Here is a 17,427-nt window from a genome sequence, read left to right on the forward strand (position 1 = left end):
GAATGCTGGTACGTCTGTGTAGGCATTCCCATACTTTGTTCCACTTTACACTGTCATAGGCTGTTTTCAGTGTCCAGTTCCTCTGTGTTTTACTATGTCCTTCATAACTATTGCCATAATATTTTTGAAGCCATACCGTTTCTCTTCAGGTGTGCTTTAATAACAGCTTGTAGGCTTTCTTCACATGATTTTTCCATTTAACAAAAGTGGAATGCCCTTTTTCCAGTTTTTTGAGATATCCTCTTGGGATGCTGTGTAAATAATAAGAAAGACTAGAGGATGATTTCCAACTCGGTAGTTGGGTAGTTGTCCCTTCATCTCGTCATCTTAATTTCACGTTTCCGGCTTTCCGGGTAAGGTTGTGAATCAAGGACCTTCATTGCTGCCTATCTCTCCACCACTCTTCTCCTTTTTTAATTTCATCCTCTAGTTTTCCTCCCCTATTCTCTATGCACTCCCATACTGAATCTGTCCACCTGTTTCAAGGTCTTCCTCGTGGTCTCTTTCCTGTTAATTTCTCTGAAAAAGGGGTGGTTTTTTTTTTCGCGCTCTCTCTTCTCCCATTCTCATCATATGCCCATACCACTTTAGCTTTGTTGTTTCAATCCTGCCTTGAAGTTTCAAGATTCCTGTCCTTTTCCTTATCTCTTAATTTCTAATTCTAACCTTTCTAGTCTTTCCCTCGATACTTCTCAGGAATTTCATCTCCGCTGCCTGTATTCTATTCTCCTCTCGTTTTGATGTAGTCCACGATCCAGCTGCATAGGTTAATATGGGTACATAATAGGGTGAATATAATACTTTCTTACATTTCTTCAGGACATCTTGGTTCCACAAAATACCCCTTACACTCTGGTAGAAGCTGTTTGCTTGTTGTATTCTTTTCCCAATTTCCATCTTCTGTGGTCACACTTCTCAAGCACTTGAAAATTTTAACCACTTCCAGAATTTTACCATTCAGTGTTATCTTCCCTCTTCCTTCCTTCCTTCCTTCCTTCCTTCCTTCCTTCCTTCCTTCCTTCCTTCCTTCCCCTTGTCATCACTATTGTTTTACTTTTCTCTGTGCTAACATTCATCCCAAATTTTTCTGTCTCTTAATTCCATACATCTACTTGTTTTTGCACTTCTTCTATTGGAATGAATCGATGTAGGAGCTGTGATTCCACATCTGGACAATTGGGGGTTTAGTTGCTTAAAAAATGATTCAGTTGTCATTTTTGAAGGTTCCTTGTACACAAAGGATAAAGCTGACATACCAGTGGCTGAAGAGAAATAGAATTTGGAAATCTGCAAATAATGATGACGATGATTATCTCTGTCCACCACTGTCTTATCAGTGGTAATGTGTCACCCTCCAGATTCCAAGACCCATAAAGGTAGTCAAATATTTTACCTACATTGTATCTAAAAGATCGCTGGTGACACATTTTATAATACCAATATAAATGGTCCGTTATTGGACATTATAAATTTTCCAGCTAACTCATTCCCGGTTGCCAGCGTTTTGCCCCCGTGTGCTTGGCTGGGCTCATCAGCTGGCACCTAGCACATCCACCAAGATGCTGGATAGTGCATACCGTGGAGGCCACTGCGTAGGTCAATTGTAGCCACCGGCAGTGCCAATGCACTATGAGAGACATTGTCTCATTATCAAAAATTGTTGCCTGCTTGGCCATCAGATGATGTAGATATTGATTCCCATAGGGAATCAGAAATAATTGTTCCGAATGAGTAAATTTATAATACCAGTATAAATGGTCCGTTATTGGACATTATAAATTTTCCAGCTAACTCATTCCCGGTTGCCAGCGTTTCGCCCCCGTGTGCTAGGCCTACGCAATGGCCTCCACGGTATGCACTATCCAGCGTCTTGGTGGGTGTGCTAGGTGCCAGCTGATGAGCCCAGCCTAGCACACGCGGGCGAAATGCTGGCAACCGGGAATGAGTTAGCTGGAAAATTTATAATGTCCAATAACGGACCATTTATATTGATATTATAAATTTACTCATTCGGAACAATTATTTCTGATTCCCTATGGGAATCAACATCTACATCAGGTGACACATTTGGTGTTTACCCAACAGATATCACCCAGCAGCAATATTATTATTATTATTATTATTATTATTATTATTATTATTATTATTATTATTATTATTATTATTATTATTATTATTATTATTATTATTATTACTGTATTATCATCAACATCCAGTTTCACTGATTCTACAGGGTGATTAATTTAAAAGTTCAGAGCAGAGTGCCAAGTATTAGGCGCGCTGAGAAGCGGAGATAGCGAGCACAGTGACCACAATGATAAGCAGGCACAGTTGGCTCAAAGAAGCGGCATGATTATGCCAATAGAAACTAAATGAAACTAACAGATAAATAAATAAACTAGGAAATTAAACTGAACTCACCCGTATTTACAGACGATGCTGAAAGTGATCTCCTTCAGCTGCAATGCAAGCTTCACATCTTGTAATGAGATTTCGAAACACAGTTTGTAGTTCATGGACACTGATAGAACGCACAGTGTTCCTTATTTCAATTTTTAGTTATTCTGCAGTTCGAGGATTATTCCTATAAACTTTTCCTTTAAGATTTCCCCATAGATAAAAATCTCATGTGCTTAAATCAGGCGAACGAGGGAGCCATAAGCCTTTACTGATGATCTGATCATCATCAAACCCTTCCCGTAACCGTCACATAGAGCTACGCGCCGTATGGGCTGTTGCACTATCCTGCTGGAAATAGCCATACCTTTTCTCTTCTTCAGTCAGTTCAAAAAAAAAAAAATGGTTCCAGAATGTTGTGAATATAACGGTCAGAAGTAATTGTGTCCTGAAAAAAATATTGGACCGATAATTCGACGGGCACTGATAGCGCACCACACACCCACCTTCACGTCGTGCAGAGGTCTCGGCTGTAAAATGTGCAGGTTGTCTGTATCCCAGATTCTATTGTTCTGTGAATTGACATATCCACTCATATGAAACCAGGCTTCATCGCTCATAAGAAGAAAGCTTGGACCCACAATACCGTCGTGGACACTATTCATTAGCCAATTGCAAAATTGTATTCTTGCATTGAAATCTGTAGGCAGTATGTTATGGACTGAATGAGTCCGATAAGATCGTAAATGTAACAATTTTGTTGCATTACGTGTTGTAGAAGGTGATATACTACTTTCCTGAGCTACTCTCCGAAGCGACTTATGTGGACTGACCTGGAGTCTTGCCTGTATATCTTCTAACCTCCCCCGTGTGCGAGCTGTTCTCCTTCGCTTCTTTTTCTTATTGATTATGGAACCAGTACTACACCACTTGTAAACAAGCTGATGCACGTAACGTTTTGATGGTCTGTCGCACCGGGAAATTGTCTGCAGAATTTTCCAAGGCACGTTTTAACTGGTTTCTTCTTGTGCAAATAACACTCGACCAAAAATATTCTTTTCTCTATGATGTATTTAACCATTGTGATAATAACTTCACAACACACCTTAAAAGTCCACTAGTTTCTAGCGAACTGAGGGACAGAGTGCTAAACAGCTGCGCACTGGCAGTGAACCCTTCTTATCTCGCCAGTGTTGACACAAGCCATATGGCACTCGCTCAGAAATTCCTACAGCATGCGAGCAGAAGTCTGAACTCTTAAATTATTCTCCATGCTGAAGAGAAAGTGGCATCCAGAGCTGAAATCATTTGTTGGATCAGTCAAACAACCACAGTATTTGCTTCTCTAAAATGGTGCCTTTAGTAAAGACCAAGATTCACCTTTATCACATCCTGATCCTTCATATTCTACTACTACTGTATATATGGTTCAGAAACTGATCTGGTCAAACTTGAGGTCTTCCTAAAGCCATGTCTTCACCAAAGGTGCAAATCTCTCTTCAGATGGCCGTTCAAGGTAGATGTGAACAACTGAAGATCTGATCCAGACAACTTCACTGGTTTGGGCTCATATACTGAACTGTGCTCGAATTACAACTATTGACCGTAAGGCCTAGAAACTGCTTCTGAATGAGATCTGACATCTCCGACAGCAACGTATAGGTTCAGGAGTTGATCCAGACCAAATGCCAGCTAGGGTTAGAAGGAAAAAAAAAACTCTGCAAAGTTCTTAGAGCCGTTTGTTTGTTTGTTTGTTTGTTTGTTTGTTTGTTTGTTTGTTTGTTTGTTTGTTTGTTTGTTTGTTTGTTTGTTTGTTTGTTTGTTTACCTTCCTTTGTGCCTTTATTTCTTTAATTCTTTTGTCTTCTTAGTCCAAGTTGTCCCATTTGTTTTCTTCATCTTATTATCTCTTAGTTGTTGTTATTATTATTGTCAGTGTGTGTATCCTCCTCCAATTCTTCAATAAATATTGATTACATACATCGTTCATGTTGTTCCAGTCAAGGCAGATAAACGAGCCGAGAGAATGCGTCATGAGAAACAAGAACAGGAGAGACAAGATCGTGAGGATGAGCTGCGTGAGATGGCCATCAAACTGCGGAGGAGGTAAGTGTGCGATCGCACGCTGCGTTGTAATCACAGGTTTGCACAGTTTCACAATTTTAAGGCTCTTCTTACCTGTGTGCAGGGAACGTGAGCGACGGCATCGCATGCAGGATGATGATGAGTTTGAAGAAGAAGAGAAAGGCAGTTCTCACTCATCAGAGTCGTATAGCCCGTCAGCTAGCCCCTCTCCACCTCGCAGCAATACCAGTAGCCATCGACGTAACCGATGGTGAGTATATTTTCAAGAGTTTGGCAGATCATTCAGAAATTACTACAAGCCCTGTGCTATGAAATTAAAATTGTGTTATATTTGAGAAAAGTAACACTCTAACTTGCAAGAGATCTGTTTGGTTGGAGCAGACCGATTGCAATTTAAACTTGTTTGGATGATCAGGTGAACATGAGAACATTGCCATTGTTACATAGGCTGTCCACAGCATGACAAAATGAGCGACTCTGAACTGGAAACTGTCACGTTTCTCATTTTGTGCTAATAAAAGATTATGCAGTAAAACCTTGTTAAGATGTTTCTGCAGGGGATAACAAAAATGAGCATATTAAGCAAGAAAACATACTACTAAATATACAAATAAAAACTATCCAACAGGGATATGGAAACACTAGATACAATTTTTTCCAACATGAGGGCATTTTAAGTCGTGTATCCACAGGTACAGTTAAAAATATATCTACCCTTTCTCAAGATGAGAGGAAAGTATTCAAAGGTGTGAAAAACACGAGAGAACAAAGATGAAAACCTTTTCTGCTGGAGCTTATAAAATAACAGGTGCACTGAAAGGTGTGAAAAGCACCAAACAACAAATATGAAAACATATGCACGGGGGCCAATAAAAATATCCGAGTATTATTGCAGACTACACTCTTTCTAAAACAAATGTTAGTGGAAGCCTTTTATTTCGGAGCAGTGGGTTATTAATCATTATTTTCTGGTCACAAAATGAATTGGAGGTTACACTCGATCATGTACGACCGCCATTTTGAAAATGCCGACTTCGACCAAGTCGAATGATCGAGTCAAAACTCGAAGGTGCGAAGTCAACATTCGTGACCTCCGCACATGCCAGTCCACTTTCTGAAAGATTTTAATTTTGTCTTTGTTAGTAAAGAATACAGGGATGCTGTAGTAGAAACAGCAAGGGAATGGCTAGGAACAACTGTGTGTAAAGGTGGGAAAAGGCGAACATCTTGGTGGAATGATGAAGTGAGAGCAGCTTGTAAACGTAAAAAGAAGGCTTATCAGAAATGGCTCCAAACAAGGGCCGAGGCAGACAGGGATTTGTACGTAGATGAAAGAAACCGAGCGAAACAAATAGTTGTTGAATCCAAAAGGAAGTCATGGGAAGATTTTGGTAATAACTTGGAAAGGCTAGGTCAAGCAGCAGGGAAACTTTTCTGGACAATCTATATATATAAAATAAGAGTTTTGTCTGTACATTGCTCAGAATTTGAAAAGAATGGTATTTCTGTATCGATCATGTCCACAGTAACAATAAAATGCAGTTTTTACTTTTCCGTCATGTCATGTCTGTCTGTCTGTCTGTCTGTATGTATGTAATGTATGTATGTATGTATGTATGTATGTATGTATGTATGTATGTATGTATGTACACGCATCACGAGAAAACGGCTGAAGAGAATTTAATAAAAATCGGTATGTAAAGTCGGGGGGTGAGCCGCTACAATCTAGGCTATAAATCATTTTATTCACGCTGAGTGAAATGGTAGTTTAGGGGAAGGCCTGAAATTCAGTTCTCAAATATTTATATTATTAGTGGTCATATCGATAAACACTACATAACTAAAGTTATATAGAATTAAATTTCTGATCATTTACGTTTTATACATTTTTACTGTACCGGCTATGATAACACAGATATTCATGAATTTGGATTTTTGTTGCTAAGTCCATATCAACGCCGAGCCCCGACAAAATGGGTAAACAGAATTTAATGAAAATCGGCATATAGAGTCGGGGAATAAGGAACTACAGTTTAAGCTATAAACAATGTTATTCACCCTGGGTGAAATGGTAGTTTAGGGGAAGGCACCTAAAATTTAATTTTTAAATACCTATGTTCTTGGTCCTATGGAAAAGTTCTACATAACAAAAGTTATAGAGAATACAATTTCCGATCATTTATGTTTTATTCAGTTTTACCGTACCAACTATGATAAGAGTGGTATTTCAGAACCGGAAGACAATTAATAATGTGAAGGCCTACAATATTGAAAGCGTGTAACATTGATCAACAATAACATTACACTGACCGTTGTTTGTTGTAATGTTCTTTATCTCTTATGCGGACATTCAACTCCGATAGATGGGATTACTGCTGCGTACCGTACTGAATATTGGTGGGAATAGCTGAGGAGTTAAGATAACTTTCTTCTTTAGCATGCCATTCCTCTGGTTCATACATTTTCTGATACTGCTGGTACGTAACACACTGGTTCATCATAGTATGCCAGTTATTCGATACCTGCCCTGACGCGCTGTTTTGAATGAGCAGTGTGCGCACTTACGTCAGAGGCTCAGTTAGTAGTAGTATGAACTGGTCTAGAATTACAATTTAGGCCTATTCCAAATTATAGTACCACAGTTCACTAAATAACTGAAAATTCAACCTTGAAAAGGGCCGTTTCTTAAGAAATGCTTCTTTCTCTTCACTTTTATTAAATCTACATTAATTTTATTCCAAATTAGCAGCGAAGATGTGGTTTCTTCTCTGGCTTGGAGGAAAAATTGCCTCCACGTCAGATAGTTCTTTCCCCCGCCAGTGTAGTGAATTGAGATTTTCCGACTCATCGGGTACTCCCAGGAAACAGATAAGTAAATGGGCATAGTTTTTGCCTTGGGACTGTCCACTATTTGAACCCCCCTGCCGAAAAAAGGATGAAGATTGTTCACGGATCACAGATGTCTGCGTCTTGGTCATTCCAGCGCAGTAGCTTTGGACTGTTAGTTTGAAGCATAATACTGTTCGTTAAAAGTGAGAAAATGTGTGGTTTCTCATTTGATCTAGTATTTCATATGAAAGCATTGCTTTTAATCGCGCCATTCCTACTAACGTCATTGTAATGACCCATGTTCATTAGAGTCTTTCTGAGAATCTATAAAGGCAGGCTGAGAGTGTCTGCCATTATAATGAAAACTCCCCAACCTGATTGTGACTGACGGTAGGCAAGCTGGCCTACCATTGCAATGAAAATTCCCTAACCCGGTCTTCATATGAGAAAAGACGTTGGTGACTTCCCCGTCGTGTATCTAGGGCAACATTAAGAGCCATGCAACTTAATACAATCTTGCTCATAACGTGTACACTACCTAACCTAGAATTCTGTATAAAATTTAGAATTCCGTAGCGAAGCACGGGTACATCAGCTAGTAATAAATAATCTTGGGAAGGGAGGGAAAAAGGAAATGAGCAGTGTTTTGAGTAATTCAGGTGAACTCGTAATAGATCCCAGGGAATCACTGGAGAGGTGGAGGGAATATTTTGAACATCTTCTCAATGTAAAAGGAAATCATCATGGTGGTGTTGCAAACAGCCAAGCTCATGGGGAGGAGGAAAATGATGTTGGTGAAATTATGCTTGAGGAAGTAGAAAGGATGGTAAATAAACTCCATTGTCATAAGGCAGCAGGAATAGATGAAATTAGACCTGAAATGGTGAAGTATAGTGGGAATGCAGGGATGAAATGGCTTCATAGAGTACTAAAATTAGCATGAAGTGTTGGTAGGGTACCTGCAGATTGGACAAAAGCAGTAATTGCACCTATCTATAAGCAAGGGAACAGGAAGGATTGCAACAACTATCGAGGTATCTCATTGATTAGTATACCAGGCAAAGTATTCACTGGCATCGTGGAAGGGAGGGTGCGATCAGTCGTTGAGAGGAAGTTGGATGAAAACCAGTGTGGTTTCAGACCACAGAGAGGCTGCCAGGATCAGATTTTCAGTATGCGCTAGGTAATTGAAAAATGCTACGAGAGGAATAGGCAGTTGTGTTTGTTTTGTAGATCTAGAGAAAGCATATGACAGGGTACCGAGGGAAAAGATGTTCACTATACTGGGGGACTATGGAATTAAAGGTAGGTTATTAAAATCAATCAAAGGCATTTATGTTGACAATTGGGCTTCAGTGAGGATTGATGGTAGAATGAGCTCTTGGTTCAGGGTACTTACAGGGGTTAGACAAGGCTGTAATCTTTCACCTTTGCTGTTCGTAGTTTACATGGATCATCTGCTGAAAGGTATAAAATGGCAGGGAGGGATTCAGTTAGGTGGAAATGTAGTAAGCAGTTTGGCCTATGCTGGCGACTTGGTCTTAATGGCAGACTGTGCCGATAGCCTGCAGTCTAATATCCTTGAACTTGAAAATAGGTGCAATGAGTATGGTATGAAAATTAGCCTCTCGAAGACTAAATTGATGTCAGTAGGTAAGAAATTCAACAGAATTGAATGTCAGATTGGTGATACAAAGCTAGAGCAGGTAGATAATTTCAAGTATTTAGGTTGTGTGTTCTCCCAGGATGGTAATACAGTAAGTGAGATTGAATCAAGGTGTCGTAAAGCTAATGCAGTGAGCTCGCAGTTGCAATCAGCAGTATTCTGTAAGAAGGAAGTCAGCTCCCTGACAAAACCATCTTTACATCGGTCTGTTTTCTGACCAACTTTACTTTACGGGAGCGAAAGCTGGGTGGACTCAGGATATCTTATTCATAAGTTAGAAGTAACAGACATGAAAGTAGCAAGAATGATTGCTGGTACAAACAGGTGGGAACAATGGCAGGAGGGTGCTCGGAATGAGGAGATAAAAGCTAATTTAGGAATGAACTCGATGGATGCTGTATGCATAAAACGATAATAATAAACTAGTGGTGCGGTCATGTGAGGCGAATGGAGGAGGATAGGTTACCTAGGATAATAACGGACTCTTATGGAGGGTAAGAGAAGTAGAGGGAAACGAAGACAATGATGGTTAGACTCAGTTTCTAACAATTTAAAGATAAAAGCGGTGTAGAACTAAATGAGGTTACAGCACTAGTTGCAAATCGAGGATTGTGGCGACGTTTAGTATATTCTCAGAGGCTTGCAGACTGGACGCTGAAAGGCATAACAGTTTATAATGATAATGTATGTATGTATGTATGTATGTATGTATGTATGTATGTATGTATGTATGTATGTATGTATGTATGTATGTAGTAAAGAATTTCACGACTCTTTCTGTAGCCACAACTATGCTACCACTAGACAAATATACACCACGCTAGTCAATTTCTCATGATTATGTTCCTAATTCAGATATAGGCTACCATATCACGCTACAAAACTTCACTGTACCAAGCAGGCTCACTTTTTCCGTAATTACGCAACTGTGGTTACTGCTCTTACCCGAGTTGTAAATCACGTTTCTTTCACAAGGGATGAGAGATAACATTTTCAGTGCTAGGTAAAATGTGGTCGTACTAAGCGGTAATGACAAAAATTCGTGACGCAATACGCAAGGTATTTTTGTATAGATTTAATACGATGAAAATCAGGACTTCGAATTTACAACGTGCTAAGCAGGAAAACGTGTTAATGAGGAGTATGCTAACGAGGTTTCACTGTATTAGTAGCCTGCATGTTTTACATGTCCAAGATATCCTACTACTAAATATTTATCTTCCATTATAAACGGTAGAGCCTCTGTGGCTCAGGCGGCAGCACGTCAATATCTCACCACTGCGTTGTGTGGTTCAAATCCCAGTCAATCCATGTGAGATTTGTGCTGGACAAAACAGAGGCGGGGCAGGTTTTTCTCCGGGTACTCCGGTTTTCCCCGTCATATTTCATTCCAGCAACACTCTGCGATATCATTTAATTTAATCTGTCATTCATTAATCATTGCCCCAGAGGAGTGCGACAGGCTTCGGCAGCTGGCACGATTCCTATCCTCACCATTAGATGGGGACTTCATTCATTCCATTCCTGACCCGGTCGAATGAGTGTAAACAGGCTGTGGATTTTCATTATAAATGGTACAGTACTATTAAAACTTTAATATTTTTATACATTCCTATACCGTACGTGTTGGTGAAATAGGTTTGTAGAATGTGAAATTCTGTTTGCGTTGTTAGAACCACATTTTCAGTATGTTTTATGCAACTTCAAAATTTTACTTTCACTATATTTCTTGTAATTGTAAAATAGAATTATCAGTATATTTCTACAATGCACAGGCAAGGTCATTCTGCTTCATTGTCATCAGATAACTGCTGCAAACCACCCAGTTATAACACTACAGTTGATTTTATGGCAAAATGATGATTGCCATTACATTTAGGTTATGTCAATTGATGATTCAAACAGGGTTCATTGAAATGTGGTTGGTGCAACCCAAACAGTCACTAGTGAAGTGTTGGGGAGTAAGTTCAGTCCAGACAAGTACTAACATCTGTTATGAATGTACTGTTGTTCTTATGTGTTGTATTGGTTATTTTTAATCTGTGTATCACATCATAAATGTTACTTAAAACAAGAATCATCACAAGTATGGCTCTCGCTTTAAAGGGAATGCTCAGTTTCCATGTTGTAGCTTGTGAGCCTTGCGAACAGAGTGAATCTTAGTGACATCTTTGTGCCTTCCAGGGACCAGTCAGGTGATGTTAGTGAACGTCCGCCCCGTCACAGAGATCGCAGTAGAAGTCACAGTCCAGATCGCAGGTCTAGGCACAGGTAAGTCATGCTCCCTATACCCACTGCTTTGTGTCGTTAGTACCTTAAGTGCTCAGGAAAGGAAACCGAGGATGGATGTGTTGAACAGTGATCAGCTATAGTCTCATAGTGTTCAAGACACTGAAGAGCCATGTGTGCTTACACATAAGTAACAACAGCAACATTGTAAGTTACATCCTCAGAGAAGCATTGTAACACGTTGCGATATGTTGTTAAAATGTGTCCTGATTTTTTATGTTTTGAAAGATGGCTTGTCTATGAGTTGTATTCAAAATATATAGAGAGGTCTGCTAAAAATAAGTATACCCACTTTAAGTCAGGATTGTAGTCCTTTATTGCATGCAACAATATTGAGAAGTATACTTTACACTGAACGGCTTTCAGAACACGTCGCACATTGTGCTGCTAATCCCTGTCTGATGTGTTCGTTCTATAGCCAAAATCTGTGATGATGTAAACCTTTCCAAAACCATAGCAGAAGAAGGAAAACTCGTAGATTCACGAATGTAACCAGGTGTACCAAACTTGCCACAGAGCCATGTAATTGCCAAGTGTTCTGTTTGAAACTCACGCCCAACTGATGTTGAACTTCAACAACATTTTAACACTTTAAAATGCACTTTCATTCCTTAAATATGAACAGTGCTCTGGCCATCTTTTTGCAGTCATCAGCTGAGGAAATAGCATGTCATATTTTGTCACACTCTGTTCGTATATCAGGGAGAAGATGTACAGAAGTTGACTTCAACGTGTGAACAAGAACAGGTAGAGATGGAAGGCATTGGAAAAAGACATAATGGATGACCTAAGCAATGATGGGCAGATACACTACATGATAGGATAAGAAGAAAGCTGGAGCAAAAAGAAAATGATTCAGTCCATCCATCACAAAGTACAGAGATGATAAATACATGTACAAGAACATCACTATATTTGGTCTGTTTTTTTAGTTAAAAAGTAAGCCATACTTTCGACTTAGTTCATAAGTCTGTCAAAAATCTGTTTATAACACACATAACATATAAAAATACACACTCTGAAACTAAGAATGGCATGTTTCGTTCTTGAAAAAAACATCATCAGATTCTATCAAATTGCACTTTTTCTGAACTGATGAAATTTTTTTAGAAATGTAGAAACATTTATGTTTAAGTTCTGTTTATATCCTTTCTTCTTCTTCTTCTTCTTCTTCTTCTTCTTCTTCTTCTTCTTCTTCTTCTTCTTCTTCTTCTTTTATGACCACATAGGATCACTTTAGTCAGTCCGTCGTTCAGGTCTCTTTGAAGGGATTGTTCGGGGTTGCGGTCCTCCCAGTACTTCTTCAGACGCTCCGATCTTCGTGTCCTTTCCTCAGTTGAAAATATGCGTGTTGTTGGTTTGTTTTGTGTAAGGGTAAAGCGGAGGTTTGTATTCTTGAGTTTTGTATTCAATTTAATCTTATTTGTGGTGTCTTCTGTTGTAAGGCCTATTTCCTTCAGATCCTCTCTCACTTCTCTGATCCATTTACATCCTGTTGTGGTATTTTTTGAGACGAGATTGTGTTGTACTAGTTGTTTCAGAAGTCTCGAATCCTGCATCCTCATGACATGTCCAAAGAATCCCAGTCTCCTCTTATGCATAGTATCTGTAATGTGTTCTAGCTCTTTGTACACGACTTTGTTAGGTATTAACCACCACTGTCTATCTTTCTGGTATTTTTTGTTGATGCAGGTTCTTCCAATCCTCCTTTCAGTTTTCTGAAGTCTGTCAGTCTTTGATTGTTTATTCAGGTGAAGTGTTTCTGCTGCATGTGTAGCTTCCGGTTTTATAACTGTGTTGTAGTGTTTTATTTTTGTATTTATTGATAGACATTTCTTTTTGTAGATATCCCATGTTAATTTTTGTGCTTTAGCTAATCTATTTGTTCTTATTTGGATTGAGACTTTTTCATTTAGGTTATGTGTTATTACTTCAGCAAGATATTAAATTGAGTTACTATTTTGATTTTATTACTATTTATGATAACTTCTTTTAGCTGTGTTGGTTTTTGGGGCATAATTTCTGTTTTTTCAAATGATATTTTGAGGCCAATTTTATTTGCAATGTTTTGAAGTTCTGATATCTGGGGTTTTGCTTCTTTTATGTCCACTGCTAGTAATGCTAAATTGTCAGCAAAACCCAGGCAGTTTGTTTTGATTTTTCGGCCAATCTTTATTTTTGGGGGGCATTTCCTAAACCATTCCCTCATTACCATTTGTAGAACCAAACCCCATGGCACTACAGCCCTTGAAGGGCCTTGGCCTACCAAGCAACCGCTGCTCAGCCCGAAGGCCTGCAGATTACGAGGTGTCGTGTGGTCAGCACGTTACCATTTGTAGAGCACACTTAAATATTAGTGGTGAGAGCCCATCTCCCTGCCATAGTCCAGTTTTAATTTCAAATGTGTCTGATGTTTCACCCCTAAACTCCACTTTTGATTTGGTGTTGGTGAGAGTCAATTTTATCATGTTTATTAATTTGGGGTGTAGTCCAAGGTGTCTTAAAATTTTAAAAAGAGATTCTCTATGGATGCAGTCATAAGCTTTCTTGAAATCTACAAATGTTATCACCATATCTCTGTTTCTTCTCCTGTTATAGTCCATAGTGCAGTGGATGAATGAGGGCTATTTTCCAGTGTTCTGGTAGTTCTTCTTTAATCCAGATAGAGGCAAGTTGTTGATGGAGGGCAACTTTTGCTGATGTTCCTGCATATTTCCAGGTTGGAAAATTCTAGTTCCCATGGAGGGAATTAGATATTTTTCACCAATAGGGCATGTCAAAAACAGATCAGATGCAAGGCTTTTTCTTCCGCAAAGGTCTGATCTTCTCCTGGCGCTTTGTAGTTTTTTAGTTTATTCAGAGCTTGGTAGACTTCCTTTATAGTGGGGGGATTGATGTTCTCTGGTGGTGATTTTATCAGGGTGTTGGTGTCCAAATTAAGGAGTTCTGTAGGTTCCTCACAATTTAAAAGCTTATTGAAATATTTAGCCAGAATTTCTGCATTGTCTTTATTGTTATAGGCCACCTTACCATCTTCATCCTTCATCACTAGGGTTGGGGGTTCATATTTTTGGAGCTGCTTTCTGAAGGTTTTGTAGTAGTCCCTTGATTGAGTTTTATTGAATTGTTCTTCAGTTAACTGCAGTTTGTCCTTATGATGTTGTCTTTTTATTCTTTTTAAGACTTGAGTAGTTTCTTTTCTCTGTTTTACTGGATTTTGATAGGATATTTCTGTTTTTCGGGCCTGATGTAATAGCCATACCTGATGTCTTTTCTCCACTGTTTCATCACATTCACTGTCCCCCCATTGGTATTTTTTACGTGGTTTAATTGGAGCCAGGTTGTCTGCAATTTGTTTAAGGTTGTGTTCTAAGTCTTCAAGTTTATCTGTGATTTTTATTTTTTCAGTTGCTTTGTGGTAATTTTTGTTGTTGATTAGCTGGGTAGGATCTATTTTTCTTTTAGTTTTAAGAGCTTGCTTTTGTTGTCTCCTCTGGGGAGTGAGTTTAATTTTAACTACGTAGTGATCTGAACCTGTGTCTATTCCTCGGAGGACTTTGACGTTATAGATCTCTTTGTGGTGGTATTTGTCCATGCAGATGTGATCCAGTTGCCTTTCTCATTTAGTGTAGTCAGGTTGTTTCCATGTTTCGAGTTTTTGAGGTTTCCTCTTAAAACATGTAGATTTTGAGATTAAATTATGGTTTCTACACAGGTCAGCTAGTCTCTCTCCATTTTTATTTGTTTTCTTGTGTGCTGGCCATTTTCCGATGATGTCACGGTATTTTCTTTCTCTGCCTAGTTGAGCGTTGAAGTCGCCTATTAATAATTTTACATGGTGTTTGGGGATGTTATCTATGGTCTGGTCCAATAGGTCCCAAAATTCTCCTGTTTCCTCCTGGTCTTTCGAGGATTTGTTTTTATCATTAGTGGGAGCATGGGCATTTGTTATAATGTAGATTTTATTAGATGCCTTTAAGGTGAGCGTTGAGAGTCGTGGAGACTGTGATTTGAATTCTTGAACTGAGTTTATTATTTTAAGGCTGGCCAAAAATCCTGTTCCAAATTGTGGGACATTCTTCATCACTCTCTTCCCGGGTATACCTTTATAAAGTTTGTACCCTTGAGATTCCAAGGCATCCTGGTCAGTGTTTCTAATTTCCTGTAATCCCATGATGAGAATTTTGTGTTGGTCCATTATGTCGGTGATCACTTTTAGTTTACTGGTTTGCATGAGTGAGTTTATATTGTGTGTAGAGAAGTATGTTATCTGCTTTGGTTTGATTCTTGATTTTGTCTTGTTCGTGTGTGTGGTACTGGGGTATTTTCGTGCCTCCGACTTCACGGTATCTTTCAGGTGGCAGCCCACCGTATCCGAATGCTGCCTTCTCTGAACTCTTGGTTCAGCCGGTGGAGTATTCCTTAAAAGACCTTCCATGGTTAACTGTCAAGGTGTCACCTGTGTGGGACTAGGTCCCGAATTACAACTCTGGATGTGATCCAGGGAGGTGATAATGAGGCCGCTCCTCTGGAGTACAGATGTCTTGTGCAGCCGCCCCTAACCTGGAGAACAGACACTGCATAATGGATTCCAGTGGCATTTCCTCCACTGAGGGGGCATTCACCCCACCCAAAGGGGCTCATTCGCCCGAAGCCGTTGACCCCCTTAGGGAGTCAGGTTATTTCCCGCCGCCCAACACTCTGCTTTGGCAGTTTTACAACTGGGCGCCAGGTTATTTCCCGCCGCCCAACACTCTGCTTTGGCAGTTTTACAACTGGGCGCCAGGCCAGCAAACCCTCCTCCTTTCTCATTCCGGACTTGGGACCGGACAATGGCGGAGTTGTTTATATCCTTTATTACTTGAAAGTTACAACTTACATTAATGAAGTGCTCGAGTACTACATCCTCTCTCTTTGCTACTATCTGCGTCTCACGAGAAGTCACGGCTGCTGTTAAGCCCCTTTAAACAACAATCATCAAGTCACGGCCGCTTGTAGGTACAGCACGAGTAACATTAGTCGTGATAAACAGTGCGTGTTCATTATGCAGTACTTACAGTAAAGCACAAGTGCATTACCACTTCTCGTCAGACGACCATAGTAGTATTGTTTCTGCATTTCTAAAAAAATGTCATCAGTTCAAAAAGAAGTGTGATCGATAGAATCTGATGACGTTCTTTCAAGAACGAAACATGTCATTCTTTGTTTAATAGCCTGTATTTGTTAGTGTTAAAGGTGTCATAATTAGTGATCGACAGAGTGAAAAGCTTTAAAGTTACATTATTTGGTCTACAGAACTTTGGACCAAAATTTAGGTACGTCTCTTGCAGAGGATCAAGAGATCTGTGGTGCAGGAAGGAGTCATTCACGGCAGTTAATACTAGAAATGCACTTTCTGCTTCAAAACTGAAGACCTGTTGAGATGGCCTCTCAAGCTGGGAAGCAGAAACAAGCTCATTCCAAAGAAACAGCTGTATAAGAACTGTGTTTGATAAGAGAATCCATCTATTAGAAAATGTGGAGATTGTCTCCTCTTTCCAAACTGACCTGGCATTGTGTTCTACTTGATGTGTCACCTGTTTGTTTCTATGCATGACTTGTTTATCAAATTGTTCGACTTTGGTACAAAGTAGAATATTTATATTGAAGTAGCTGTTGTCTTGTTAACATGACTCCATACTATCATTCTGAAAACTGTTATGTTTTCTTCTTTTTTTTTTTTTCAGGCCGCTCGTGGATTATTGAGTTGTATAAAGCGTAGCTTCCAGAAGATGCATTTTATTGTACTGTTTGATGTGGACTGATGTCAGGAGCTAGAGAAGTGTGAAAACCACCTCAAATACTAGTGTGTTGACAACACAAGAATATAGCTGGGTGTCTGTTACATTGGTATCTCCTAACAGATGGGCATAGAGAAAGGCACACAGGAATTAGATATTTCCACACTATCAAAGACTGTAGGAATTGCAGTTTTAACATTTCTGGAATGTAATAGATTTTTTTTTTTTTTTTCCTGCCTGTGTGTCTTTTGTATGCAACCTGGCTGTTTTGTTTATTTACTTTATGAGTGGAAACAGGTGGCAAGAGCTGTGATTTCAAAGTGGTGACCCATTTTGTTAAGCCCATTAAGAGATACAGTGTTGTAAGAATGTGCAAGGTTCC

The 17,427-nt window shown here is 39.4% G+C and overlaps 1 protein-coding gene across 1 annotated transcript in view; it reads left to right on the forward strand.

The window, feature by feature from the left end:
• The window catches only part of LOC136883095 (CLK4-associating serine/arginine rich protein), a 108,735-nt gene extending 91,523 nt beyond the window's left edge, over positions 1-17,212 (forward strand). Inside the window, exons 14-17 of the mRNA XM_067155274.2 lie at positions 4,397-4,502; positions 4,585-4,731; positions 11,161-11,247; positions 16,992-17,212. Coding sequence (XP_067011375.1) covers positions 4,397-4,502; positions 4,585-4,731; positions 11,161-11,247; positions 16,992-17,010 — 359 coding nt within the window. The 3' untranslated portion in view covers positions 17,011-17,212. The remainder of the gene's footprint in view (positions 1-4,396; positions 4,503-4,584; positions 4,732-11,160; positions 11,248-16,991) is intronic.
• Positions 17,213-17,427: the final 215 nt, after the last annotated feature.

The sequence above is a fragment of the Anabrus simplex genome, chromosome 11 (assembly GCF_040414725.1).
Source record: "Anabrus simplex isolate iqAnaSimp1 chromosome 11, ASM4041472v1, whole genome shotgun sequence".
Lineage (NCBI taxonomy): Eukaryota > Metazoa > Arthropoda > Insecta > Orthoptera > Tettigoniidae > Anabrus > Anabrus simplex.